Consider the following 28,000-nt stretch of genomic DNA (forward strand, 5'->3'; position numbering starts at 1 on the left):
ACTTCTTTCTGGTACAGCAGTTTTCTGTAGGGCTTAAAGCTCAGTCCCACAGTTACCACATCGGTGATGATATCTCCTTTAAGTTCTGCTATGCTACTTTAATTATGTATTTTTTTCTACCGGCTTCCCTTCATTAAAAATGAATGAATAAATAAAAGGGAATGTAAGGACTGATAGAGAGTTGTTTGGAAGTGAAGTAAAATTCCAGTTTAATCGCTGATTAAACAAATGAGCGGTGCTGCTGGGTCACGTGAAGTTCATTGGTTGGGTGGAGGGGAAAAAAAGGCCACGTGTGTGTTCAAGCACCGTCCATACCTGTGAGTGTCCCTTCAGCAGCTGCCTCACCCTCCTGTAGGAAGTTCAGCAGCTCCAACAACCAGAGGAAGCAGGCAGAGGTGCAGATTTCCTCAGCTGGAGTTGTCAAGAGAGCTGAAAAGACAAGAGAAAAGTTATTTAGACTCTTATTGGAGGATAAATGATGCCCTAAGAGTAATGATGGAGAAGATGCTGCCCCTTTTAGGAAGGACAATAACCAAAAAACCCCCAAACACCAGTTGCATTAAACATAAACCTGTTAATAATTACACCTGAGGTTATTCTCCTGGAATAGGTTGGTTGTATCTTACTGCCTTGTCAGCTTTTCTCCCTGCAGCTCACAACAATCTCTTACTAAACCATAAAGACACCAGAAAACACTCCAGTCCTTTTCAGTCTGTGATGGGCTCAGAGCTGTCAGCTGCAGCTCAGGAAGGGGAGCACAGCATTGCTATGGACACATCTCTGAAGCCACCTGTATGATGGGAATAATGAAAAGATGGTGGTAAATACCCAAAAGGTTATTCATAGGAAAAACTCACCCATATGGAAACCTTCAGTCTGTTGGGAACCACTGAGGCAACCTCCACCAAAGAAGTCACTAAGAGATGCTGCCTTAGTGGTGGTCAGCCCTTAAATGAGGGCTAGAGTCGAGCTCCACCCCATCTGGGAGCACAGCTAAATGACTCTCACCTGTGCTCCCACAGCTGACCCAACACTTGCCTCAGCTGATTAATCAGAGGTTCAGGCTGTGATTACCAATTTCCCATACACCACCGGCTCAGGATACAACAGCAGACAAAAGCCCCAGCTGAATATTGGTTGTTTCCAAGATGGACACCAAGGTGAGGCCAAAGTTCTCATCTCTGCTGTTAGAAAAGTCCTCTGTCTGCTCACAGCTGGAGCAGTTCTGGTCCCAGCAGCACATTAGAACACGATGGAGATCCAGAAGGTCCAGAGGAGGGCAGGGAGCAGATTCTTCATAAGGAGCCACCAAAATTGTTGGGACTCTTCAGTTTATAGGGGAGGCTTTGAAGGATCTCAGTGAGGCTTTTAAAGGCGTGAGGTTGGTAGAACAAGGAAATGAAAACTTTGCATTCACCAGATTTGCCTACAGAAGAACACTTTGCAACTGCAGGATCAGCCGAGAGGACAAAGTACTTTTTGACACAAGGAACCTGCTGTGAGAGAAAACAACATCATGAGCAACAGCAGGCACATAAAGGGGTAACGATGCACTCTTTAAACTCTCAGTGAAGTTACAAAGCTTATAACTTAAGCTGTGTGTATTTTCCAGGCCAACACTTTTGCTTTTCAATGGAAAGAGTGCAGCCAGCGGCTGAGGTTGTGCTGCAAGTAATGCCAGCTATTGACTCCAGCTCGTTGTTTCCTGCTTCATGGCTGGGGTGGGTGGGGACCTGTGCTGAGCATTGGGTGCAGAGCTGGGGCTGCAGGGAGGCCTGGATGAGCTCTGAATGTGTGGGAGTGAGGGCAGCGTTTTAACTCAAGGATTTCATACTCGTAGGGATAATAGAAGGGATGTGAGAAAGAACAAACAAATAAATATATATAAATACATAAAAGGGCACCTACAGCAATTCCTGAAGTGCACCCAGCAGATAAACATCTGGAGGAGCTGCTTTCTGGCTGCAGACTCACGCTCGTGTCGTGCTAATGAACGCCCAGCAGCTCAGGAATGCGGGTTATCAAGTCGGGCTGCTGAAAACCTCATTTTTTTGTTGTTTTAAACACACTGTGGGACCCCACCGCGGCCACTCCTCATCCCAACACAGCACCCTCCAGGTATGGCCGCACTATACAACCATGTGTTGCCCACAAACATACAGGGCAGCCTTGCGGTGCTGAGAGCTGTGCTTACCCCTGCAATGGCCCGACCGACCGCAACCCCCACCAACAAGACCCAGACACCTCAACCCCTCTCTACACCCTCAACTTGAAGCAAGAACACACGCGTAGGGAAGACCTATGTCCCCCTATAGCTGCCATGTCCCCCCATAGATGCCATTCCCCTATAGACATAATGTCCCCCTATAGCTGCCATGTCCCCTTATAGATCCAATATCCTCATGTCCCCTATAGATTCAATGTCCCCCTATAGATGTGATGTCCCCCCATAGATGCCATTCCCCTATAGACACAATCTCCCCCCATAGACCCCATCTCCCCACAGACCCCATCTCCCCACAGATCCCATCTCCCCATAGATCCCATCTCTCCATAGACCCCATCTCCCCATACACCCCATCTCCCCATAGACCTCATCTCCCCATAGACCCCATCTCCCCATAGATCCCATCTCCCCATAGATCCCATCTCCCCATAGACCCCATCCCCCCACAGATCCCATCTCCCTATACACCCCATCTCTCCATAGATCCAATACCCCATAGATCCAATCCCCCCATAGATCCCATCTCCCCATAGAGAGCAGAGCTGCGCATGCGTTCCATGACCCCCCCCCCTCCCCATGCAAAGATGGGGGCGTGACTTGTGTAGGGGGAGTATCTTGCTGGACAAGGGGGCGTGCTCAGAGCTGCTGCCCGGTGCCGGCGGCGGCGCGGCGGTGCAGTCGTTGTCCGGTCCGGTACAGGTGTGCGCGTGGTGACGCCGCAGGTGCGTGACGAGGGAGGGGGCGAACGGACCTTCGGGCCGGAGGGGGCGCAGTGCACGGTGCGGGGCTGACAGCGGGGGTCGGGGTCCTGGTCCTGGTCCTGGTCCTGGTCCTGGTCCTGGTCGGGGTCGGGGTCGGGGTCGGGGTGGTGGTCGCGTAGGGGTCCCCGCCGTGGAGGGCTCGGAGCTGTGTGGGTGTAGGATGAGTGACAGGGTAATAGAGCCCGGTGTTGCGGTGCTGCTCGGTTAGATGCAGGTGCTGTGGTCTTTAAGGAGCGTTTTTCCTTCGGGGTTTTTCCATATTTGTGGGTTTCTATCTATCTATATGGCTGCTGTATGGGCTGCAGTGCAGCCGTTCCCTCCTGCAGGACTCGAGGTTCCCGTCCTCCTCGGGACTCTGTTCCATCTTTAATATAACTGTGTAACGCCGTGCAGAACGCTCACAATCTCGTTTAAATGCTAATCTTATAATAAAGAGCTCTTTCCTGACATGGGTTGGAATAATTCAGGAGGAGCAGCAAAAGAAGGACAAAGGTGTTTGAATGGGATGAAACTGAAAGCGAATGGGAGAGGGCTGAGGACGTGGAATGGTGCTGGAAATGAAGGAGCTCACATTTCTGGGCATCTCGATGTCCTGCTTCGTGTCCCTTCCCAGCAGCTGGGTCTTTATTCTCCTTTACTTCCCATGTACAGAGATTGTCAAAGCGGAGCTGATTGTCCCTGTGCACCTGTGGCTGTAAGGCAACAAATGGTGAGGAAACCCGAGTGTAACACAATGGTGGCAAAATTCATCTGCAAACAGTGATTGCTGAAGGTTCCCGTGTTTAGGGATCAAATTAAGGCCCATTTTCTGCACAATTGAACTAGATTTTGTTTTACTGTCCTTCCGTGTAAGGTGCACATCAGTCATTGAGCTGCTGTCTGCCAACAGAGGCTTCTAATGAGCGCTCTGCTACTGTTTCCTTTGCAGAAGCGACTCCTGTTTGGAGAATGGTGATTTAAACTGCTTCGCTTGATCTTCTCTTGGCTCCGGATTAATGGCCAAGCAGAAGTTGAAGCTGTAGCTTTAGACAGCTGGCTCCGAGTTTTGTCTCTTTCAGCAGATGCGTTTTTCAGGAGTGAATTTAATCTGCAGGCTCCGCGGATGTATTCCATGCCTTCATGGAATCCGTGCTCTTAAGTGTTTGCTACATGGATAGCAGGGGCTGTGTCTTATCATCACAGAAATGCTGGTTTATTTGCATGTAAGGCATGCTTGTTCAATAGGGAGGGGCTGGTGAGCACCCCTCTATTGGAATTAGAGCCATTATCTTTGTGGATGATCATTTGTGTGACAGCTGTTATAAGCCTGCAAACCAGAGAGCAATCCTTATTGGAGTTTAGTCCTAATGGAACTCCTCAGGGTAACAGAAGAGGTGCTTTAGGGATGCAAAATGTTTTCTGTCTTCAGTGTGAGCTTCTCTTGTTGGAAGGGGCGATGGATGCACTTTAGAGACTGCCTTCAGTGGGAGATGAAAGCCTGAAGCTGCAGCAAGCTGCGACTGGAAGCGTAATGCTGATAAGTAGTTTCAGTGTGTTTCAACACCACGACTAAAATAGTGTAACTTTTCTGGTTTGCCGTGATAGTCCAACCTGTACACGTCTAAAAGCACCATCTAAATCACGATCTCGAAGAACGTGTGCTGGCTTGGTGTGTCATTCCATCCCATTACATCAGGTGAATGAAGGGATCTCAAAGAAAGTCCCATTCTTTCTGATGTTACCCACCCGGGCAGCAAGGTGCTCATCAGCTGCGTGTTTTATCTCTGCACAGCAGCAGGGTGCAGCACTGAAGAGGTTCCTCTGCTTCCAGCAACAAGCCGGTGCCTTGCAGACCCATTCTCACCTGTCAGCATTGATTCAGGTTCTTCTGCCCCAACTTCACATGAGATCAATGAGATTCCAATTGCTGCAGCTGAGTTTATTGGACTGAATCTGCATTCCCAAATCTTCGATGTTTTTGAGGAACTGCATTCAATGTCCTTACGTTTTACTGTTTCTATCAAGTTCTTAAGGTGCATTTTAAAAGACTCAGACTTCTGGAGTCCTGTAACTTAATGGTCAGCTAAAAAACTGATGGAAAAAACAGGAAGGAGATCAGGCTGCCTGATGTCAGTGCTGCAGGATCAGGCAGTGCACTTGCTGCAGGCATTGTGTGACACGAGGCTGGGGTAAAAGAAAATAGGAGAAAAGGAAAGGCGTTGCCTCACAAGCTTTATTTTTGTCTTATCAAGGAACTGTTTAAATTAATCTCCCCTCCTTTCCTCCTCCACAAAAGAAAACTGTTAAAATATATATACGTATCCAATACTGACTTGTTGAATTATGTTGTGTAAAGCTGTATGAAATTTCTTCCAGTTTACGGAAAGGCAGAAGTAATCCAAACTATTCCTTTAGGTAACTGCTGGCTATTGTGACGAGAGATTTACAGCTGCCTCTGTGAACAGAAGACTTATGTTGGCTCACAGAGGAAACGGCTGCTGCGTGAAGAGTGAACACCACCAGTGAATGAAAAATGTTTGCATAGGAATTACATCCTCTTAGGTTTCATAACTCAAGCCTTCTTACATAAATGCCAGAGCATTTGGTTCAGAAAGCAGAACAAGAGAGGGCATAGCAGGGCTTCTTGGAGCCTCTGTGTGTAAAGCTTCACATCAGCATCCTTTTCAGTCACAGCCTGCTTCTTACTTGGGTTCTGCTTTACATCCTATTGCTTGCCCCATTCATTGTGGCTGGTGTTTTATCAGGGACACCATCTCAGCGGCATCTGCAGAGGAAGTTATAACTTGAATCTGATGCTGGGGGGTATTTTTTGGTCAGTGGATGGATAAGATTTGGGATGATCAGCACTTGGTGGCATGAGTAGATCAGCAGCTCATGAACTGACTCCAAATGGTGACTGTCAAATCACTCTACTTTTCTCCCTGTGCTGACACTTTGCTTTCTTCTTAAGTAGGTGTTCGTGGTGAAAAGATGGAGCCCTCCCCATTTAATAGAAGACAATGGACATCGCAGTCTTTGAAAATCACTGCCAAAGAGCTTTCTCTTGTCAACAAGAACAAGTCCTCAGCTCTCATGGAGAGGTTCTCCAGGTGAGTTCTGTGAGGATTCTGAACGCTGTCTGCATGGGGAGGTTAAAGCTGAGATACTGAACAATAACTGCTTCAATGACAGTTGCTTTGCTTCTCAGAAATAATACTGCTCTGTGGTTCTGGTTCAGTATATGCTGTGCAAAACTTCTTTTAGTTGCTGACGTTTGAAAGATCAGAGTTATAATCTGTTCCTTCTGCTGTCAGAAAGTGTGACTACAGTCGGATTCTGAGGGCATAGTGTTGGAGTGTAGGCAGCTACTGCTGATGGACTCTTATTTCATCAGAAATGGGACTTTGCAGCTTCATCATGAGCTGCATAGGATTCTCACTTAGCGTGGGAGCTGGGCAGCCAAGTGACCTAGACTTGCATTAATAGTGTAGCAATGTTTTATTTAAATGAATGAGAGAAACTATCTGGAGTCAGCAGAGGAAGGATAATTACGTTCTGGACTTTACACAAACAGAGATGCTGCTCTGTAAGTGCTCTGTCCTAGGAGAAGCTGCTTGCTTTGACCAGTCTCGTTAAGGTAATTTATTCACTCATTGAAACTTGATTACAGAACCAAGTCATCTTGCTAAATGTTGGTAATCCTTTGGAAAGGGCTTATTGGAAGTAATCCAAACTGCTATTCCTTAATCAAGCGGAGTCCCTCTACATAAGCAGTGTCAGTTCCTTGCAAAAACACAGCGCTGCTTACTGGCTTTGCCAAGTCTGACACTGACAGAGAGGAGTGTTTTTCCCTAAATTGTCATTACCTAAATATTTGTACGTGGAAGTATTTTTTAATCCCCGTAGCGTTTAAATTATCAGTTTTGCCAGGTCAGAGACATGCAAATTTGCAACAGCAGGAATGTAAACAGTGCGCTGCACTGGACTGACTTACTGAGTACTGCCTGAAGCTTTTCAGTCCTTGTGTACGTTCTCCAGTTTGGTAGAGCACTTTCATCCCCACGTCTCTATTGCTTTTTTTCAGCAGCATTGATTTCTATTCCTCCATAAACTTATTTTCTCAGCGTGTCTCGTTTCAATTTTGGAAACTCTGCAGTAGACAAGACACAGGTTAATCCATTTGTGTGAATTAAAGATGGCCAGCTACAATTCTTCAGCAGCTTTCAGTCTGTACAGTGAATGCAACTTGTAGAGCAGCAATAAACAGGAGTGCAATCTGCTGTTCTGCATGAGGAGAGAAGAAACCTACATAGGAGCACACAGTACACAAAAGGAAAAGTCAGTGAGGTTCATCAGCTGTAAGACAGGCATTTGTGCATAAGTTTCTTTTTCCTTAGAAAGAATCTGGTCCTTAAGGGTTTTCTTTTCCTTCTTAGAGCCCCTGATATTCATTAGTTCTTGGTTTGATACCAGCCATCATTAAAAGTCTGAAGCTGATGACTTATAGTATCAGTGACTCATTTATGGCCTGTAACATATTCATAGCTTTATCAAAAGTAGAAAGACCCACAGATAAGAAAAACAGGAATATATAGAGGGCTGATTCTTCTCTTTGAAAAGCACAGCTTTGGTTACAAATGGCAAAATGTGTCTAATCAGATTAATCTGTGCATTTCAAAAGCAAAATGCAATCACTGTGTGCAGTATACTGACCAGTGAGGGCGGTGTGCTCTGAGCTCTGGGTGCATTTACTCCCAGCAGAGTGACATGCAGATTGCTGGGAGTTTTCTGTAGCTTCTTAAAGGACTTTGATTCATGATCCAGGGTAGCTTATCTTCAGAGGGCTGTGATTAACGTTGCCACTGCTGGGGTGATTCAGCTGCTCATGAAGCAACTGCTGAATTGGTGCAGTTTACCACCCAGCATAGTACGATCAACTGGCACTTATGTAGATTTTCTGTGTATGCCAAGCTGTAATTTGTTACGGTTCAGCAGCTGCTGTATAAATAGCTGAGGCAATACTCCTGTGAGGGGACACAGCAGGCAGCTGGGTGGGAGAAACAATACAGCTATTCCAAGGTAAACTGCCTTGATTTGAGAATGAGAGTGCTTAGCTAACGAAAATGATCAACGCATGTTATTACTGTAAGCTGAATGACTTAAAATGTGTCTGTCATTTTGCATTGTTCAGATACTATTCACTGCTGGTTTTTTCCAGCCTTGGGTTTTATTTGGTAAGTCTGATAAGTGCACGGAGTCTGAGGTGGAAATGAAATCTCAGCTGTCTTCATGATCATTCAATATTCCAGTTTAAAACTGTTGTGTCTTTTTTTTTCCTCCTTCCTATTTCCCAAAGGTATCAGAAAGCAGCTGAAGAAGCCACGGCTGAGAAAAAAAGAAATGTAAGTACCTGTTTCCTAGGCAATAAGCAACAGCCTGCAACCAGAATGGATCACCTGCATGAAATGTTCCTGTGCTGGTTTATTTTGGGAATATCAAAGCTGTTGCTATGTGTCCTACAGAAAACTCAGACACAGTGTCTGCCTTTGACCCGTTCCCTCTTCTCTTTACGATGTTTAATGAAAGAAAATCAAGTGACTTGCCCAAAGCTAAATGTTGAATCACCAGTTCACTCCTAAGCAAAAGGCAGAACGAGTTGGCTGTCATTTCTAACCACAACCTCTTTGTTCTTAGCTGTAGGCAGTTGTGTGGTACCCCTTCCTTTCTCGACTGAATTTAAAAGCCTGCTTAAAAAGAAGCTGCCAGCTTCTATGAAATCTAGCATGCATCTCTTTGATAACTGTAGAATCCGTTAAGGAATCTTGTCCAAAATGGTCTACAGAGTTCAGACTGGCCCTGAATGTGGGACAGCCATCCTTTTTGGCTCTGCTAGAGCCCCACATTTCCCCTGCACTGCACTTATTGCTTGTGGTCAAGAGACCCTGATGGAAGACCAGGTGTTCACAAGCAGACCTTGTGATTTTCATTCCAAAAATACAATATTTACAGGATGTAGAGGTATGATTTTGCTAGAGAACACTTCCTTGATCTCTGTAATGCTTCAGGAGTCATTTTCCTTCTTTCTCTCTGGGATACAGGAGTGATAAAATAAATGCTCTAAAAATTATTCCCCAGTCGTGTTTCCTTCATTGCTTCTATGAACAGGAATAGGCAAACCCCAAGCAAAAATGACTGGGGCTGTAAAGTATGGCAGGGCTTCATAGCAATATGTCTCATATCCAGAGATCCTGGATCCTGCTGTGCAGTTTTAAGTACTTCTGTTACACTACAACATCTGCCTTACAACTTTAGTGCTTTCTTTTAAGTACAGTCAGCAAGTGAGCTGATCTTTTTGAAGCCTAGATGGATTCAAGTTAATTTGCAAAGCAGTGTTCAAAATGTGACCAGAAGAGTAATGGGGTGAGAGACTTAAATCCTAATATAGCTGCTAATCCTGTTTAATTCCTGTAAGCCTTGCAGACCTGCTCCACTTGCAATGAGTCTGATGCACAGTGGACTCCATAAGGGAGGGACAGCAAAAATGCAATGCTGGCAGGTAATAGATTTGAATGAATCAAACGTGGGCTGGCCTGTTACTCTGAGGAGAGGTAACTGCTTGTGAGCAAAATTAATATGGAAAGCATTTGAATGTGCTCCATGTATTACCATCTAACTCGCAATGGTAAGGCAGCACTTGTGCTTTGTGTGAACGTTTCCTGTCTAGAGCTTTCAGTGTGTTGAGTGAAGTAGAAGAGAAAGTCCAGTGAATGATCTGGTATTTATGAATGGGAGCAAAGAGAAATATCTTGTCTGTGCTTTACTTAAGCCTTACTCTGCATAGTACAGAATAGTGAGGCCAGATCTCTGGTGTGTGAAATGCTTCTGTTTAGTGCTAGTAGAAATGCAAAAGATCAAAAAAGTACCGGTTATTGGAAGCTAATTAGTGGCTTTTTGGAAGTGTTATTGTCTTCTGAAGCAGCTGGAAGACATTGCAAAGCTTGGCACACCACACATCTCTCTTGTGGCTGCGTTTTCTGTTGTTTGTTTGTTCCAGGACTAGAGACCCTTGTTATGTGGATTTGGGTCCCCTTCCCTTCATGTGTGGATTCGAGCCTTTTGTGTGTCATTTAACTCATTAGACCTTGACTCCCTTTTTCCTTATAAGGCCATCCTGTTTGCTCACTTCCTGCTTTAGCTCCTGACTTTTCTCTTCTCCCCCCTCCTTCCTTTCCTATCCTGGATGCTTTCTCCATGTGGCACAGTTGTAACTATTCACAGCTGTCTGAAAAAGCAGAGAGCTGAGATCAGTGCTGAGCCTTTAACTTCCTTTCTCATAGAAAGGAAGTACTTCATCAGGCACATAACTGGAATTTAACTTCTTGTTCTTTCAGAGCACAGAAAATCTTCCCCCTCATTTTAAGAGAGGGAATCTGAGCGTACTAAAGAAGAAGTGGGAGAATCCAGTGCTGGGAACGGAGTCTCGCAAGGAAACACTACGAAGCAGCTGTGCTGAGGGTGGGCACAGGGTCCTGATCCCCGAGCTGGGAGTTGGAAGCAGCCTTGCTTTATCCTCAGATACGGAGCAGATCCCGGCAGCCGGCACAGCATCTCACAGCCGGGCCTCTTGTGGCACCCCTGGGCAGCTGCAGTGTCCCGGTGTTGACAGCAGAAAGTCTCAAAGCCACTCAGCGGAGAGTGGTAAAATGGAAAACTATCTGAGAGAGCCCAGAGAAGTGGAAAAGCCTGAAGCCATTGAAAACACGGAGCCTTCAGGGAAGATAGAGAAGTACAGCGTTCCGTTGAACAAGTTAAAGATGATGTTTGAAAAGGGTGAAGCAGCTCAGCCCAAGGTAAGGATCTGACCTTGCAAACCTTAAGGGAAACTAAAACTGCTGCCTCCTGGGCATCGGGAAAAAATCCCGGGAGGGAGTGGTTCAGAGCTATTGACTCTGATTGTGTTCATTGTTTTAGTTGAATCATAAGGTAGCCGCTGTTAATAACTGCTCAGAGCTGTATGAAGAGGTGTAGAGTTCTGCTTTGCTTTGTCGGTTGCTCGTTGCAGATGTAGGATGAATTTGCTTTTGGTAGAAGGTTAACGTTTAAAATGAGAAAAATGTGTGGAATTCCAGCAGTTTTTCAAAGCGTGGAGGGAGTGTTTATCTCCTATGGAGATTAAGACGAGCTGCGTAAACGTGAATTGCGTCCAAATACATGGAGTTATGTATAAAGTTGAAGAGAGCTCTGCAGTATCGGCAGTTGAGATGAATGCACTGCCAGAGTGAAGGGCTTTATGTGCATCTGTATCACACGACCAGACATAGCTGTGTGTGCATAGAAATGCTGTGAAATACCTCCCTCTTTTCCTCGCATCTTTGCATCTTAACAAATGTTTCTTATCGAAAAAATCCTCGCTGGGGATAAAGAAGCAAAGATCACCAGGCGAGCTGCTGCCTTCACTCGTTTTGACTTGCAAATGCACAGGGCTTGCATTTTCCTACGACTGCTCATGAAATCTGATCCTGCATGTGGACTGCAGACTGTGTGTCCCGAGGGAGAATTGCTTAACTAGAAAATGAGTTGCATATGCCATTGACTTGCAACACAGTCCCGAGGCTGGTGGAGTTTCCAGTTTTCTCATAGTTTCCTATACTTCTGGCTTTGTTTTACTGCCGGTGATTTTTCTTGCACTATTGAATAAAACTAACAGATTTTGTACAAAGCTTTTTAAAGTATGTATCAGTTAGGAGATCCAGAGGGGCAGTTCTTTGTTAAAGGAAGTTTGGGGTCTGTATGTGGTAATTGCATAGGATTCTGTAGTCTTTGTCATTCTCTATGAGCCACCCATACTATCAGGGCTGTTTTTCAGGGTGGGACTGGAGGGTGATTTCCTGATAGCACTTATATGAACTCTTGCTGAAGGATTAATCCATCAGGATTCCTTAGGAAAGTACCATTTTGCAGATGGACGTGAAGTAATTTTATCTTAGCCTGGGGAATAAAATTGTTTTGGAGATGACTGAGTCTGGAACTGATAATTCTCTTAAGCTTAGTCATTTGAACGTGGTTGAAATCTGAGCGAACTCAGTAAATATCATACAGTAGATATTAAGTTCTTCAGGTTAGGTTCAAATCTTGTTCCTATTCCAAGTTAATCTGGTTACTTTATAATTTTGGAAGGGAAAAGGCACTAAGGGCTCTGAAGTTTAAGTCGGGGGGGAGGGGTGTCTGATTAGAAAGCACTATTGTAAGGTTTCTGGTTCTGGGATTTTATCTGGGGATTGGAGGATGATGTCATGTAGTCACGTACAATGAAGATAGTTCAGTGCTATGGGGACACAGATCTTTTTCAGTGAGGTAGGAACTGACTGCAGGATATCTGGTTCTCTCCTCCATTTATACTCTTCCTGAACCCAGTTGGTTGATAAACTCCTGGCTTAAGTGCAGGCAAGGCTTCCTTCACATGAGAAATGGTAATTTTCATCAGTATTTGCTTCAGTCTTATGGTATAAGCGCTGCCAGAGCTTTCCTGACAAAAACATCTGTATAAACCAAGAGGCAACATGGCTACAGCTTAATGGCTGTGAAGATAAAATAACTTGCCTGGTTGCTGGGTCCATGGCAAGAATCCAGGTTGCTGCCTGGACTTCCTGACTTGATCACAGACTCTGCACAAACCTATTCTGATTTTCGGGTCAAAACTCTCTTAGTTTATTCATCTGTTTGTTCAGATTTTGCTCTGTCTTTTACAGCTTTGATATAAGGCGGATCATTTTCTTCCACAAAGACACAGTATAAATACTTCCCAACACATTAATCTGAGCCAGGAGCAGGCACGTTGGTCTAGATTGCTTCAGCGCTAAACAGAGGCCAAACATGAGGTCTTTTATCAATTTCAAAGAATTCTTCCTGTAAGTGATAGCAAAAACATACCCAAGGAGAATCAGAAGAAAAGAAAGAGCAAGCAGTTCTGCAAGGCTCGTTAGGAAAGTTATCTCTGAGGTGGTTTCTGTTCTTCCTTTAAGGCAAAAACTTACTATGCCTTGTGTGTCTAACCTGATGCTCAGGGTCACATTTGACACAGTTGTCTATAATGAAATAGGTGTAACTTCTTTTTGGTCTTTTGCCCAACAGCTCCTTGTGCCCCAGGCGAAATGCTGTTAACTTTGTGGTACCTCTGCACTCACCTCTTTTGTCTTAGAACATTGGGGCTTTCCAGACATGAGGAGGATTTCATTTCATTTTGCAAGCAGCACAAGCTGTAGCTCTGGAATAGCGGCCCACCCAGAATTATAGAGGGAACTGAGTGGGATAAGCCTAAACCTGGGAGCAAGGGATTCCTCCATGCTAACAGCGTTACCTTCCATGCACCCTAATCAGCCTAATTACTTGTGGTCAGGCTGTTGGTGGTAATGGAGAAAGTCTCTCACCTTCCTTAAGTAAACATTTTTCACTTACAGCTCTGTTTTTTTTCTTCCATGGTGTGAGACTACTAGTATAAAATGTACACAACATCAGCTTTACCCAGTCTGGATTTCTAGCTGTTTTTTTCCCCAGAGAGATGCTAACGGCTTCTTGCAGTGAAGTTGGAATCCCAGACACCAGATCTAAATTTCTTAAGACTTTTGTTCCCCAGCAGTGAAGTCTTCCTCATGAATGGGGCTCACCAGTTCAACTTCCTGTGTGTCTGTACTACCAACTTCACTTGTAGCTTTGTCAGTCCTGCTGTGTGTGAGAGTATATGATCCATATAACAAATAAAACAACACCCACCAGCTTATCAGTAGTTCACAGTTTCCAAGTGGGCTAATAAACTTATTTTTTCTATCCTTAAAGGGTCTTTTCTTTCTGTGTGTTTTGCCTATAACTGTTTTCTGTATGCTAGTGGAAATCTAGACCCTTTGAAGGACCAGTATCTGAGCTGTAAGAGCTTCAGATGTGTGGGTTGAAGGCGGTATGAAAGCAGACATAGGCTGAAGAAGAATCATCTAAGGATAGTTTGCTCAGAATAAGGAATCTGCAAGTTCTTACAAGTGTGCAGACACTCCCAAACTGAACCTATCAACTCACTCAGTGGAAGGAAAAGGCTTGTCATGGCTAAGCTCTTTTCCAGTAAGAAAAGTTAACAAAGCCTTAAACCACAGAAATAAGAAATATTTCCCATGCTAATGGAAAAAAAAAAAAAAAGTTTTCCAGCTGCATTTTTCCTTTCCTGGTAAAGTGCTGTTTTGTAGGCCAAAGTAGCCTGATTTTTCACAGTGATTGTCTTACAGTGCAGTTCTGTTAAAATAAAACTTGGAAATTTCCTTCTTGTTGGTGACCAGCAAATAAGAAAGTTGTTGGTAGGAGGTTGGGGGTGCAGGGATGTGTGGTTGTAGGATCTTGCCAAACCTGCCTTCTTCCTCTCATCAGCCTCAAAAGTAATTTCTAACCATCCCCGTGATTTATCTTTTCCTAAGGAGGGAGATAACACCCTCTATCTGTCACCTTCTAGTATTTGGAATGTTGTCTTTCAGCTTTGAAAACATCGTATTTCAATGAGGTCCAGTTAAATACTGCATTTCGTGAGCATTCAGCTGCTCTGAAGTTTCTTTCACAATTCTTCATACCAAGCACAAGGTTTTGGGGTGTTGGTCTCAACAAATGAGCCTTAAATCTGATTGAGCCAGCCACAACACTTGGGCTGTAACTACCGAACTGCCCACCAGTACAGCCTTGCAAATAGTGATTATCCTGTTTATCTGAGAATATTTATCTCTAGCACTCTAGCTTAAGCCTTATCAGACTTAATTAGGGAATTATTTGGTACCAAGTGCATGAGAGATCCAAATCAAAACAAATAGCTCTTGATAACTTTCGTTTAGCATGTTTTTTTTTCCTTTCTGTAGCTGAAAATCAGTGCTGATTTCTGTTATCTTCTTTCATCATTCTTTTCATTTTTGAATCTTAATAAAATGACCTTGAACACTAATTTCATGAGAAGTGGTATGAGATGCAAAAATCTAATTGCTAAAAAGCTCACCTGTGTGGCTGCCTGATCTTTCAACCCAGATACCTTATCGAAGGACATTCACCAGCCTCTTCACAAGAATGTTTTCCAGGTGGTAAAGGGTCACGTATTCAGTGATCAAACTTAATATTGGTTAAATAAGATGTCACCTGCTAGACTTGTTTATTCTAGTAAAGCAGATTTGCTAGTGACACCTGTGCATCTTAAAGGATTAAATTCAACAATCTTTGTTTGCCTAGGCAGCTGATAGGTGGGTTCTGTCTCTAATAGGTTGCTAGAGACCAAAGGAAGACAGCAATTGGTAGGAGGATTTCTGAAAACAGCTTCTCTTCAGAGGACCTTGATGTTGGCCAAGGAGAGAAGAGTCACAGTGCATCAGGTCAGTAATCCCCCTGTTTGTTTGTTTTCTTCAGTTTATATAATAGAGAAATACTATGCACAACACAATGGAATTAAATCCTGCCTTTCATAAGTAGAAAGAAGTGTAACTGTCTCCTGTCTGAAAAGTGCACGCAAGCATCACATTTAATTAACTCAATCTTGCTGTGAATGTTAAAGCATTGTCCCCTTAGGCAAAAGATACTGAGGCACAGGAGATAACTAGCATTAATCAATTAAAGTAGTTGTTCCTATGACTACTTTTAACAGTATGTCTAATTTAGAAAATAAGTAGTGAGTAGACGATTGATCTTCTTTGTTTTAATTCTTATCCCTCCCACCTTGTCCAGACGCTTCCAAGGACGAGTGAGGATAAACTGAACTAATTTATAACGTTTGTTGTTGAAATCCTCATCTTTAACATGTCACGTGGTGAATGTTTTCATGGAGAAGGTGGAAGTTGCAAGTGAAACTCTGCTTTGTGTTTAGTCTTCTCTAAAAGACTTTTAACAACTGTGTCTCTACGGCAGTGTTGTGAATTTCCATTTAGCTGCTGTAGCAGCTGCTTTCATTTGACAATAACAGTAAAACAGCCATCAGTGTTCATACTGTTTCTGAGAGCAGTGGCTGAAGTCTTTGTCAGTGACAAAGTGAATGTGCTACTTCTGAAACTGGCTGGGTAGATTACAGAACTTAGAGCCTGTGACTGAGAATTTCTGTCACACTGGCAAAAGGATGGGGTTTGTAGTTTTCATGTGTGCTGTTGGCATTCGTGGAAACTGCTCTTTACTCATTTAGTTCGTTTCATCTTGTAGATGCAAGTCCAGCACTCAGCCCAGATAAGGCGGAGACCAAGAAAAGCTTAGAGATGCCTCGCTTCACTGAAACTTCAATAAAGGATAGATTGGCAAAGTATCAGGCAGCTGTGTCCAAGCAGGGCAGTTCTACAGGCCTTGTTACCACGGTAAGTCTGTTTGTCTTGGGTAGAACTGAATTTTAGCCCCAACCCGGGGCTGGAAAGATGTTACAGAAACCAAGCTTTTTGAAGATAGTGCCATCTTGTTTTGAAAAGACCTTTGTGCTCATAGGGCTCATTTTTAATCCAGAGTTGTCTCTACTTCAGGGAGAAGCAACGATTTGCATCTTGTTGGAATGATCTTGAAAGTTTTCCAGGAAATTAATTGCTGGCACCCTGATTTCATCCTTCTAAAACTTAACTGATGTTCTTTTTCTTTCTGCTTGTCTGGAGATCTCTGTGTGCTGAAAACAAACAAAAGCCTCACTTCTGTAATGTACATTAGCTTTAAGCTAGAGGAAATAGTCTCTACCTAACTGAAATGATTTCTCAATTTTGTCTGTGGTGTAGATTTGATTCTGCAGCCCTTGGGAGGAAAATCTAGTAACCTTTGTGATATGAGTGGAAGGGTACTGCAGCCAGTGCAGCAAATGTCATTATCTCCAAATTGCTGATTTGAGTCCAGTTTCCCACTTCTATTCAGTTTGCCAGTTTATTTCTTCCTGTCTGTGGCTCAGAGTAGTAGCCAATTCAATAAGGTCTGTCCTAATGGTAGGAAATTTGCCATAGCTTTTCTCTTGAGACTGTCATTTTCAATTCCCCAGTGCTATCAGTTTGAGTGTCAGCACAGCCTCGAGCTCTTAGGAAATCCCATTCAGCAGAATTTCTTTTGGTTTTGTCCTGGCACGTTAATAAGGGCAGCAGGTAAGGTGCTGATGAGGTTACTGTTTGCAATACTCAGAATAGAAGCTGTAAGTCTTGGTTATTTTCCTTCTTTGCTGCCAAAGGAACTAAGTGTCATGATATGGCAGTGTGATATTTGTACTGCCCTTCTCTGAAATCTATGCTGCAAAAGAGAGAAATAATCTCTCCTGGGATCAGCTTTTTTTGTGGGCATTGTTGTGTAATTAGGACTGGATTAAAACTGGTGGATGTTTTTGCAGTGGGTTAGAGAAACGGTGAGAAGCAATTCTTTTAATAGCATCACAAGTGACACAGGAAGGGTAGGGAGAGATGGTGAACAGCACACGTAGAGATCTGTGCATTAAAACATCAGCACTTAATTACATACCTGTTAGACTCAATTGGCTTACAGAATCCAGTGAGCTGCTGTTGCTGGCATTTGGTTATCTGTCTTCCATGTTACAAAGCAGATGTCTTGTGAATGGCATGAGGCTTTCCCCAATTATCTTGAATCCTGCGGCAATGAAACACGAGGTTTTGCTGGATTATTATTTAAGTGTGAAAGATTCTTTTGTGTAAACGTTAAGACAGTTTGTAAAGAAAATAAATCTTGGTAAATAAGTTTTTTTTTGGGTTTTTTTTGTCCCCCCTTTTTTACTAGTATAGAAACAAGTAGTATTTGCTTTATGTTGTATTTATCAACTACTCAGTGCTTATCTTGAAAAGTTAACATGTCTGGACAGTGAAGATGTGGAGTGAGCAGGAGAAAAATGGAAGAGTTGATCTTAAAGGAAATCTGCAGTCAGAGAAAAGGGCTGTCATTATCTTCCCCGAGTAAAATTTTACAGCCCTATCTCTTTTCCTCGTTAAAATCCATCACTTTGCAAATGTGTATGATATATTCTTTCACTTAGTTATTGCTGTATATGCTAGGAAAACAGTTTACAAAAAGAAAAGGAAAGCAAGTACTTTCCTAGGAGAAAAGAGCCTGTCAACTTTCAAGTGCTTTATTCTATAGAATGAGATTCAAGCCAGTGAGAGTGAACTCAAGAATTACAAATCTGAGCAGAAGGAGAATATGCCACCAAGTTTTGAGGACTGCATTTCCTATCAGGATGGGGAGAAGGTAAGATGTTCACGCTGGTGAAGATCAAGGACTTCACTATAAGTGGAACTAGTTGCTGAGCGTCAGCTGTTTTGTTCCACGTGCTATTAAGAAATTGAATCTAAGCAGGTGACTGCATACCTGCAGAATTCTTTATTAATCTAGACTGTATCTGAATTATAAGCTAGCAGGCATCAGTTGAAGACTTCTAAAGTTGTAAAGAACGTCTAGAGATAAGTCTTAAAGTTTCCTTGCAGATTTCCCATCTTCTCAATAATGACGTGTTGTTAGTGAGGCAGAACCTTTGGTTGTCGTACTTTTTAATGGCTTCTGCAGCTGATGAGAACTGAAACCTCTGATTTGGGGTTGGTTTGGTTTGACTTTGCTGTTAGTATTTGGTACGGTGAAGTCACCTAAACTTTACTGTGTCATATTCCTTAACAAAAATAGTGTTTCTTAAGTAGGTGTGTTTTTTATTATTATTATTATTTTTTAAAATAACTTAAAAGATGAAAAGCTTTGTGTGATGCACATAAGAGACTTTGTCACCATTTCTTCTCTATTTAGCGGCTGCATCTTGGTTAAGGTAGCAGAGTGCGCCAGTCTGGGTTTGCTCCCGTTTTTGAGCTTCAGCTGTAAATTGGGGCTAAATTACTCTCTGAATACAGAGATAATAAAGTGTGCTCAACCGTTTGTGTACTAAACTGGGATAGCAGACGGGATAAAAGTAGCTGAATAATAATCAGGGTACTGTGTATTCAAGCCATTCTGAACACGTGGCAGCCTAATGCCAGGAGGGCTTTTAGAGCTTTCCAGCCTTCCTTGGGCCAGGAGCCAAATTGCTGCTTTCAGCTGTTCCTTACTGACAGCTGAGCAGCTCTGTGTTTAACTGGTTGAGGCTGCTTCTGCTAAAAGGTGAGTTAATTAAAAGAACACCTGTGAAATCAGAATACTTTTCTGCTGTTGTATGGCAGATTTGAATAAAAGTGATCATACTCAGCAATAGTTGCGAGTTACTTGTTGAAGAGTCCAGGTGCAATAAAGAACCTGAAGAGTGTTGTTTGAGAATCAGGATTGTCTATTTGAAATGGCATGATGAAATTTGGAAATAAGCCTAATTAAAACTACTGGTATGAATGTCAGCAATAGGAACCTTCAGGCAAAAAGAGAGTGAAATAGACATGCTAACTTTCATTTCTTGCACTGAATCGATGACTGATTTAGAAGTCAGATAAGTGTGACTCCAACACCCATAGAATGTGCTGATGCACTTCCCAGTACACCAGTGTTCGTCAGTAGAACAATGTGTGTTAATTTATGTAACTTCTTCTGTTACCTCGTTAATTTGCAAATGCCAGCTGCCTGCAATGGACCATTCAGTCATTAAAGTGAATTAATGATGACCTGCCATTAATCTTGTTACAGTAGTTTAGTTTCTCAGTGTAGCTACTTAGAGCTCTTTGATAGCAATAGTACCAAATTTAACAACTCTACATCAAGTGCTTTATCTGTAATGTGTTCAGTGTCTGAAACTGATTTATAACCACCTCTTAGAAAAGCTGTAGAAATTCAGGGATTTTTTTGTTGTCGTTAGGGCTTTCTTTTGTTTTGGAAAGCACTGTATTTGAATGCTTAAGTATCACAGATTTGCCAAATGCTGGGGGGAGCCATGAGGTTTCCAGTAAACACGTATTGCTTGGTGGCCAAGGATTTTCTCAGTAAGAACTAGGAAGCAAAGAGGCTTTCTAATGACTAAGATAAAGACATACAAGCTGCAGGTGTTTGGGGAAAAACAAAAATACAGTGTTTGTGTGAACACAACAGCAGATGATCTGAATGTTGCAAGAGCTGTAACTGTGAGGATATCTGCCTTGTAGCAAGCACTGAATGTTCTTGACAGTCAGCTGGACTCCATCTTGGGCCTTATGAAACAAAAAAGTAGCTTTATGTGTCCCTTAGTGTGGCCAGTCTCTTCCTGTCTGAGAGGAATGCTGTCACTCTGTGTGTTACCTGGGCCACGATTCTCGGTCTCCTGAAGATCACAGGTGCTTATTGCTCAATGTTCTCTTGCAGGTTTCTGTAGGTGAAAACAGCCTATCTTTCCACTCCAGCCTTTCAGAGGATGGCAATGGTAAGCACTCATTTTTCTGCCTCAACAAGAGCAGGATGTGCAGATGAGGACAAGTGCTCCCTCTTATCAATCATTTGTTGTCAGGATGCTTAGGACCACTCCTGTCAAATGATAAATTTGACCTAATAAAAACTTTTTCATACTAAAAGCCTGTCCTGTGCAAGGCTGAATGTACTTGCTAATGCAGGACAACTACCAAATACCTTTGGCATTGACCAGAGGTAGACAAGTTCCCATTCAGTTAAGTCCTTCTCTTGTTGCATTAGATTTACACCTGAATTCAGGGCAATGTGAGAGCATTTTGTGGAAATGACAGCACAGAGTTATGTGTTGGATCTCCATATATAAGTTTCTGTAGTGTATCAACTTAACTATTCTGATACATGAGTAGACTGATCACGTTTAAATGTATTTGCTTTGTCTAGATCAAAAAGTTTAATAACAAACAAATGTTTTAGCCCCTACCTGGTAGGATTGCTATTTGGCCTTATCAGCATAAACTGTCCATGGTTTTCAGGTCATTCTAATGATCTTTTCTTCCTCTCTTGTCTTCCCTTAGTTGGACAAAACCTGGAGGGCGAGACAGAAATTCAGAAACCTGTCAGCACAAAACAGCAAAACTTTGGTTCCAAATCACTTGGCCAGACGGATGCATCTCTGCCAAAAACGGTGAAGGTAAAGGAGCTATTTATTCTCAAACACTGGCAACAGTTAAGAACAACTTTCTTCTCTATTTAATAGTGAAAAGCCTTCATTCAACCAGTCTGTCAGCAAAGAAACTGTATTAGTCTCTCATCGGACTGTGAGGGAATTTGAGTGCTGAATGGAGAAGCGCCTCAAAACTTGTGTTTTTCAAAGGTGAAGCTTGAGCTGCATACTGGGAGCTGTGTTGCTGCTGTTGTAATGGTTTGCCCTGTGCAGAGGCAGCCTGCTTCTCTTCAGCCTGGGGAAAAAGGGATTTGAGCAGGGATGCAGATCCTGCCATGGTTTGTATATGCCTCCTGTAATGTCAGAGCTCCTGGATGGCACTAAGATCCTGAACCTGAGAGCCCTTAGGCCAGGACCTGCCTCTCCACACTCCTCTTCCAGCTGTTCCCAAAGCAACAGCAGTTGGTAGAAATGTAATATCAAGGGTGAAATGGTGAGCCACTCCACTGTGGCATTCTCAATAACAAATCTTCAATGTTAGATTTTCTTTAGCAGGGGCTCTAAAGCAGATGGAGCACTTCTTGGATAGGAATGTGTTTGCTAATCTTATTAGCCATGCAGACAGCAGTTCTGAATGTTTCGATCACACTGCACTTGTCACATGTGCTGTCTGGAGTTAGGATGCCTATTCCCTGGGTTGCCACAGGCTTCCTGGCTCACTCTTGAAGAAACAACTGTGCTTTTGTTGCTTTCCCCATCTTGGAGAGGAACAGCACTGATGTAAGCAAGACCAGTGAGATGTGGCTTCTTGGTGTTTGGTGGTATAAATGCTAGCATAAGAACTTAGCTGCCTGTAATGTTTTTGTAATCTGTCTGTGAAAGTATACAAAGTACACGCAAGCAATGGATTTTGGTCTGCAATCTCTTCCTATTATTATAACCACTTTAGTCCTCTACCTTGCTAGTGCTTTTGATGCTGCACTGCTCCGATAGAAACCTAGATGCTGTTTATTCACGAGGTTCCTATTTGTCTTTTCCAGCTTCTGTTTCCTGTTCTTGGTTCCTAATCTCTGCTCCTGCCTTCTGCTTCCCTCCTAATGTGAGCTCAACTCTCAGCTTTCTCTCGAGTTCTTTACTTATTGGGCCTCACCTTCCTCCTGTAGCTCCTATTTGTAGTATGCCTGGAAAAGAATTTCTTTCTCTTCACACCCCAAAACACCTCTCCATCAGGCACAGGGCTCATTGTTATACAAGTAAGTTCCTCTTCTTAGATGGGGATGCACGTTGCAGAAGCATATGCCAGCACTGTAATGTAACATTGCAAAAATGAGCTCTTGGGCAAGTAAATTGTTGCTGCCTTGCTTCCTGTGGCAAAAGAGGATGATCAGAGTTGTATCTGAATTGGTAAACTCTCAATTTTCTGAGATTTCATTTAGCAACATGAGATTGAGAGTTCATATGCAGTTTTGGCAGCACGACTGTGGGTCCTTTCCAAAGGAACTCTGAATTTTTGTTGGGCTAGTTGTCATCATCATTAGAACTTTAATCAACTGTAGCTTAAAGCAGTGCCTTAAAAAGTTGAAATACCTATTGAACTGGAATTAAATTGGCAGCAAATTTTATGGCTGTGACAAACAGACTTCAGCTGGCTCAGTCTTCAGCAATCTGTCCCTTGCATATTGTAACTTCCATTGCCTAACCATTGTTTCTTTTCCATTATAAATTAATTGCTGTAATTATGTTTTCCTGCTGTCTTCCTGTTTTTTTTTTTTTTCTTTAGCCACAGTATTTTTCCTTGGAACTTTTCAATAAGATTGTAGCAGGTAATTCTGTGTCCAAAAAGAAAGAAAACAAAAGTTTTTTTAAATGCTGTACTATCAATATATCTATGTAAACCCATGGATATGGAGCTTAGGCACTCCTATGCTGCTGCTGAAGTGGTTGCTGTCAGTGAGCAGCCTGAGAATGCTCGTTTCTCACCTGCAAGTTGTTTTCTTTTCTTGGAGGTATCTTTCCTGCTGGCCAACCATAATAGATTCTGAGAAGTGAATGGCACCAAGTGACCTTTTTCATGGACAATGTGCTTGCTTCCTTGATGCATTCAGAAAACAAAGTCTGAAGCTGTTCCCATATAGCAGGGCAGCAGCGCTTGACTCCTTAGTGTTTAAGTTTACCCTTGCACTAAATTCTCAGGAAATTCTCTTGGTAACTACATAAACAGTTCTAGCTTTTTAACCTCAAAGCCCTGCTCAGCTTTAAGTCTTGAGCAAGTTTGAGGGCTGTTTGTCCTGAAACCCGACTACAGTTTTTTTTTGCTGTAGAACTGGAATTGCTTACAAATGAAGTCAGAAGCATTTCCTGCTGCCCACATCTGCACTGAGGCTATTTTCTCCTCTTTAAAAGAGGAGAGCATTTAGCAAAAAACGGACTTCAAACTGCTGAGGGCAGCCTGCACTGTTCCTCTTCTCTCCCCAGCCTCGACCTTTTATGTTGAGGTTTTCAGATCTTTTTCTATGCTGACTTTTTTGGAATGTCTCGTAATGACTGTATCTACTTAAATATTTCACTGTTTTCCTATAAAGAAAAAAAAAGATTGCAGAAACATTAGATTTCTGGGAACTGGCTCTGACAAAGTTACAGCTGGGTTCTAGCATTTCCATTGTTCCCTCTCGGCTTGTGATGTGCAGCTCACTGGGGCATAACCTTGGCTGTCAAACTGTGCTGATCCCTGTGGGTTTGCTGTAGCTTCTTCCTCACTCATTGCCCACCAGAACCCCACTCTATCAGAATTAGCATTGAGGTTGCAGAAATACAGCCATTTTTCTGACAACTGTGGAAGCTGTGCATGAATCCGAGCCAAGTCTCCTCACAATTGATTGATTTTCCAGCTAACGAACTTTCTCTTCTTCCTATAGAAGTTTCAGTTGCCAGCAAAGGAAACCTGTGTTGGGTGTCAGAAGACGGTGTACCCAATGGAAAGGCTCCTTGCCAACCAGCAGGTGTTCCACATCAGCTGTTTCCGCTGTTCCTATTGCAACAGTAAACTCAGGTAAACACACTGCTCCATTTGGCTGCCTTCGAGGAAGTGTGGCTTTCCTATTCTCAGAAGCCGAGTAAAATGCTGTCCAGGCTTAGCAGAAGTGAAAACAACTATAATCCAGTGAACTGAACAGGAGCATAGGAGTGGTAAATGCAGTCCTAGTTCTGCCAGCTGCCTTTGCACTTAACGCAGTGTGTTTTGTAACATGTAATGTCACTTTATGACAGGAAGATGTAGTGTCTACCTCCTGATACTTGAAAAGAGGGTCATACAAACACATTAAAACTGTAATTTTTTTTCAGCAATGTAACTAAAATATACGCTTGTCTCAGAGGTTGAGAAGCAGCTAACATCTGATTTTGTTTCTCTCTGTACAGTCTTGGGACATACGCTTCTCTGCGTGGGAATATTTACTGCAAGCCTCATTTCAATCAGCTCTTCAAAGCTAAAGGTAATTATGATGAAGGCTTTGGACACAAACAGCATAAGGAATTATGGTCAAGCAAAACAGAATGTGAGGAATCCCCGGAGAAAACTCTCCATGGTGTAAATGCAACTGAGAGTCCTCAGAACCCAGGAGTAGAGGATGCCCCAATTGCAAAAGTAGGAGTTCTGGCAGCAACTATGGAAGCAAAAGCTTCAGCTTTGCCTGAAAGAGAAGAGAAACCAGCAGAAACAAAAAAGCTCAGGATTGCCTGGCCACCTCCATCGGACCAAAGTACTCAAGGAAGTGCTTTGGATGAGGGCATCAAAGTATTAAAGCCCAAATGGCCCCCAGAAGAAGAGAGTTCCAAGCCAGATGTGTTGGAGGATGTGGATCTGGATCTCAAAAAGTTAAGAAGATCCTCCTCACTGAAGGAGAGAAGTCGTCCCTTTACGGTAGCAGCCTCGTTTAGAACCGTATCTGTTAAAGGCCATAAAACAGACAATTCATCCTCTCCTTCTAAGGCAGAGAGAGACACGCTGAAAAGAAGTGAGGAACTGGAGAGAGAGGTTGTGGAAGACAAAAAGCAAAAGGAAAGAATTGAGAATAGGAACATACAGAATGCTGAGGAGAAAAACGTAGAGGAAGAGCGTGAATTGCCTGGTATCAAAACAACAGAGCATAACTTTGTAGAAAATGGCCAGGAGAATGCAGAGACGGATGAGGAAGAACATGCTGAGGAAGAGCAGCAAACCCCAAATGAAGAATTCCTGGAACCAAATTCTCCTAAACATTCCAGCTTATCCAATGTAACTGCAAAGGAATCATCTCCTGAACAGCATCGCAAATCCCAAGATGTTGGTTTCTGGGAGGGTGAAGATATGGAAGATCTATCTGTGGAAGAACAGATCAAAAGGAACCGTTACTACGAAGATGACGATGAAGAATAAACAGGCCTTTTATTATAAAACTTGCTTCAAGGTGCTGGGCCTTTTTTAATTGGTGTTTTTAGCTTTAACAAACAGCTGTCCTGTATGAAAGTGATGCTATACTGCACATCGACATTAAGGGAATCATATGTACAAATTATCTCAGCCAGAAAAGTACTGCGGGAGCCTGAAAGAATGTCTGGGTGCATGGAAATGAGCATCTGTGGCTGTGGGTTGCCTTTGACAGGTAACCTCCATCCACGGGATGATAACAGAGCTCTTTCCTGTTGTTTTATCCTTTTGGAACTCTAGGACCTGTTTCGCTAATGCACAGAATCCCCCTGTACTCTGTGCTGGTATGGAACAGGCTTTCTGTAATACACTACTTTTACCACTACAAAACGCTACTGCAGTGCTTAGGGACCAGTTTCAAAGGGACTTTCTGACCTGCTTTAAACATGGTAACTAAATGCACTTTAATACATGTTAAGGGCACAGTTTTGTTTTTTAATATAATAAAAACACTTTTGGGGCTTGGAGTCCAACAACTAAAGCGTCTTAAAGTGAGCAGAATGTACCTAACTTTCAATTACGATCAATTGAAGGTTAATACTCCGTTTCTCTCTGTGCAACTGGAATAGTGTGCCCACTGCTGGAACAAATGTATTTTAGTGCTTATCCAAACTCAGTGCTGACAAAACTCCCTTGAGGGCAAGTCAACATATTTGCAGGAGCCTGCAGGGCATTACTTGTGCATTTTTATATGCATTTTGAATGGGGTTTTTGTTGTTTACTTAGAGTTCATTATCATTTAAAACTGCACATAACATTTTTTAAGGCCTTTTGACCGTTTTGAAATCCTACTTGTATTGAGCTGCCATGATTTTACTTTATTTTTCTCCATAATGGCTGTGAAATTCTGCTGCATTGCAAATCTTTGGAATAAAACCATACGAACCAGAAACTTTCTGATTGCTAGCATTGAAGCTTAGTACATTTTAAAAACTTGACCGCATTTATTTTACAAATAATGGAATCTGAATGGCGGAAGGAAGATATCCCTTTCTATTAGCTTTTATTTGTACTGTAGTGACATGAGAATTAACTCTTAACTCTATTTGGAGGTGTAAAATATCCTGCTTTCTTAACAGTCCTGCTAACTTCAATAAAGTTTGGTCATTTACATAAAAAGAAATAGGTCTGAAGGCTGCATTCGTACTCGTTTCACAAAGAAGCACCGTTTTAAAAGGGGATACGAGTGAAATCCGGGGTTTACTTACATTTGGAGGCCAGGCATTGACTTCTTGTTGCCACTAGGTGACACTGTGGGTTCACTTTTTGAGGTCACAACAGACTGCAAGGCTGAGGGGAGAGGTAATTAGCAAAGGGTGAGCAAAATAAGGACACGCAGGTATCTCATGCTCCCATTTCTGGCTTCAGCTGCTTCTCAGGCAGCTGAGGACAAGCCAGAGTTGATTTAGTTTAATCTTCCTTACAGCTGCTGTGTATTGCAGTTATCTTCATTTAAGCCTGGGGTAGTTTTGGTTGGGGTGTAGTGAAAATGCAGTGGCAGTAGAAGCAAAAGTGCTCCTTTATGGCACAGAGAAGGGAACAACCTGCTGCTATACTAGCATGCATTAACAGCTATGTGGCTTTGCATGTACAACCTACGAGCTGGTTGTTTTTAAGGGAGAACCAAGCCTTGGTTTCAACAGGTAGAGGGAGATCTCAGACTTAGGGAGGCTGATGTACAAGTGCATGTTTTCTGTAACCCCTAAATCCCTTTTTTTCTTAACATCTACTCAGCAAATCAAGCAGTTCTGCCTGGAAGCTGGTGGTCACAGACATGGGAGGTATTGGACATCCTTGTTTCTTAGGGGGTGCAGATGAGCTTTATAATGCATCCCTGTTTATGTGATACTAAAGCTGCACGGCTGCTGTTCATAGCTATTTGTTCTGGTTAAATCTCAGCCACCTGCGAGTCCTTGAGCTACATGGATTCTGACCACTCACTGAACATATTCTCAGGGAAATTAATGCTGGGACTTGTTCCACTGATAAAAAGCGTGGATATTATGAACTGCCACCTCCTTGTATCCATTAGTTACTGTAGTCGTTGAGTGCTCAATGGGCCGTTTAATTTTCTCTCAGCTGGGTGGATGCCAGAAGGGCTATTATGGGACAGATGGATCACTGCTACCACACACACGGAACTTGGTGCTGAGTACCTTGATGGAGAGCTTTAGATAATTAATTACAAAGCAGAATACAGCCTTTATCCCTTGGTAACCCTCAGTCCCAAGCCCATCACGTTGAAATCATTTTCTGAATGCTTTGAAACCTACCGGGAACGTTTTCAACTTTATATTTTTCAGCGTGTGAACCTCTCCGTTTTGTACTTAAATGCTAAACCGCGTCTACATTAATGAAATAAACCCTTGTTACCTCACCATCAACTCGTCATGTGAGAGCTGAACGGCTGTACTGTGGAAAGGCCGCTCTTTGGGGATGGGAAGACGATCTCGAGGCTTTTTAATGCGGAACAATCAGGCTTTTTTCTTCTTTTTTTCTCTTTATTTTTAATGGGAACGCCCCGACATCCCGTTTCCCGCCCATTCTCCTCAGGGAAGAGCGGCGCGAGGAGTTAACGGTCCGCCAAGGGGGCGTGGCCA

At 42.9% G+C, this 28,000-nt stretch overlaps 1 protein-coding gene and 1 long non-coding RNA gene across 7 annotated transcripts; one reads left to right on the top strand and one right to left on the bottom strand.

Moving 5' to 3' along the window:
- The first annotated feature begins 2,847 nt into the window (after nt 1–2,847).
- LIMA1 (LIM domain and actin binding 1) lies at nt 2,848–26,523 on the top strand. 4 transcript variants are annotated; one of them, XM_015886815.2, is made up of 11 exons: nt 2,848–2,949; nt 5,939–6,077; nt 8,324–8,369; nt 10,359–10,817; nt 15,245–15,353; nt 16,168–16,316; nt 18,070–18,177; nt 20,230–20,287; nt 20,847–20,962; nt 23,851–23,984; nt 24,353–26,523. In XM_015886815.2, the coding sequence occupies exons 2-11, from the start codon at nt 5,959–5,961 to the stop codon at nt 25,347–25,349; spliced, it is 2,295 nt and encodes a 764-aa protein (XP_015742301.1). In that variant the 5' UTR covers nt 2,848–2,949; nt 5,939–5,958; the 3' UTR covers nt 25,350–26,523. The 4 variants fall into 4 exon arrangements, with proteins under 4 accessions (XP_015742301.1, XP_015742299.1, XP_015742302.1 ...); XM_015886813.2 differs by having other exon boundaries at nt 2,854–2,949; nt 5,942–6,077; XM_015886814.2 differs by having other exon boundaries at nt 2,911–3,006; nt 5,942–6,077.
- LOC107325707 lies at nt 2,946–27,999 on the bottom strand. 3 transcript variants are annotated; one of them, XR_004305475.1, is made up of 6 exons: nt 27,774–27,999; nt 26,609–26,690; nt 20,753–20,857; nt 17,440–20,388; nt 6,962–7,117; nt 2,946–3,680 (listed from the first exon to the last, which is right to left on the bottom strand). It is a non-coding gene; the product is annotated as an uncharacterized LOC107325707 (long non-coding RNA). The 3 variants fall into 3 exon arrangements; XR_004305476.1 differs by having other exon boundaries at nt 2,946–3,133; nt 3,560–7,117; nt 27,774–27,980; XR_004305477.1 differs by lacking the exon at nt 2,946–3,680 and having other exon boundaries at nt 5,938–7,117; nt 17,440–17,565; nt 20,167–20,388; nt 27,774–27,998.
- Nucleotide 28,000: the final 1 nt, after the last annotated feature.

Source organism: Coturnix japonica, linkage group LGE22C19W28_E50C23 (genome assembly GCF_001577835.2).
Source record: "Coturnix japonica isolate 7356 linkage group LGE22C19W28_E50C23, Coturnix japonica 2.1, whole genome shotgun sequence".
Lineage (NCBI taxonomy): Eukaryota > Metazoa > Chordata > Aves > Galliformes > Phasianidae > Coturnix > Coturnix japonica.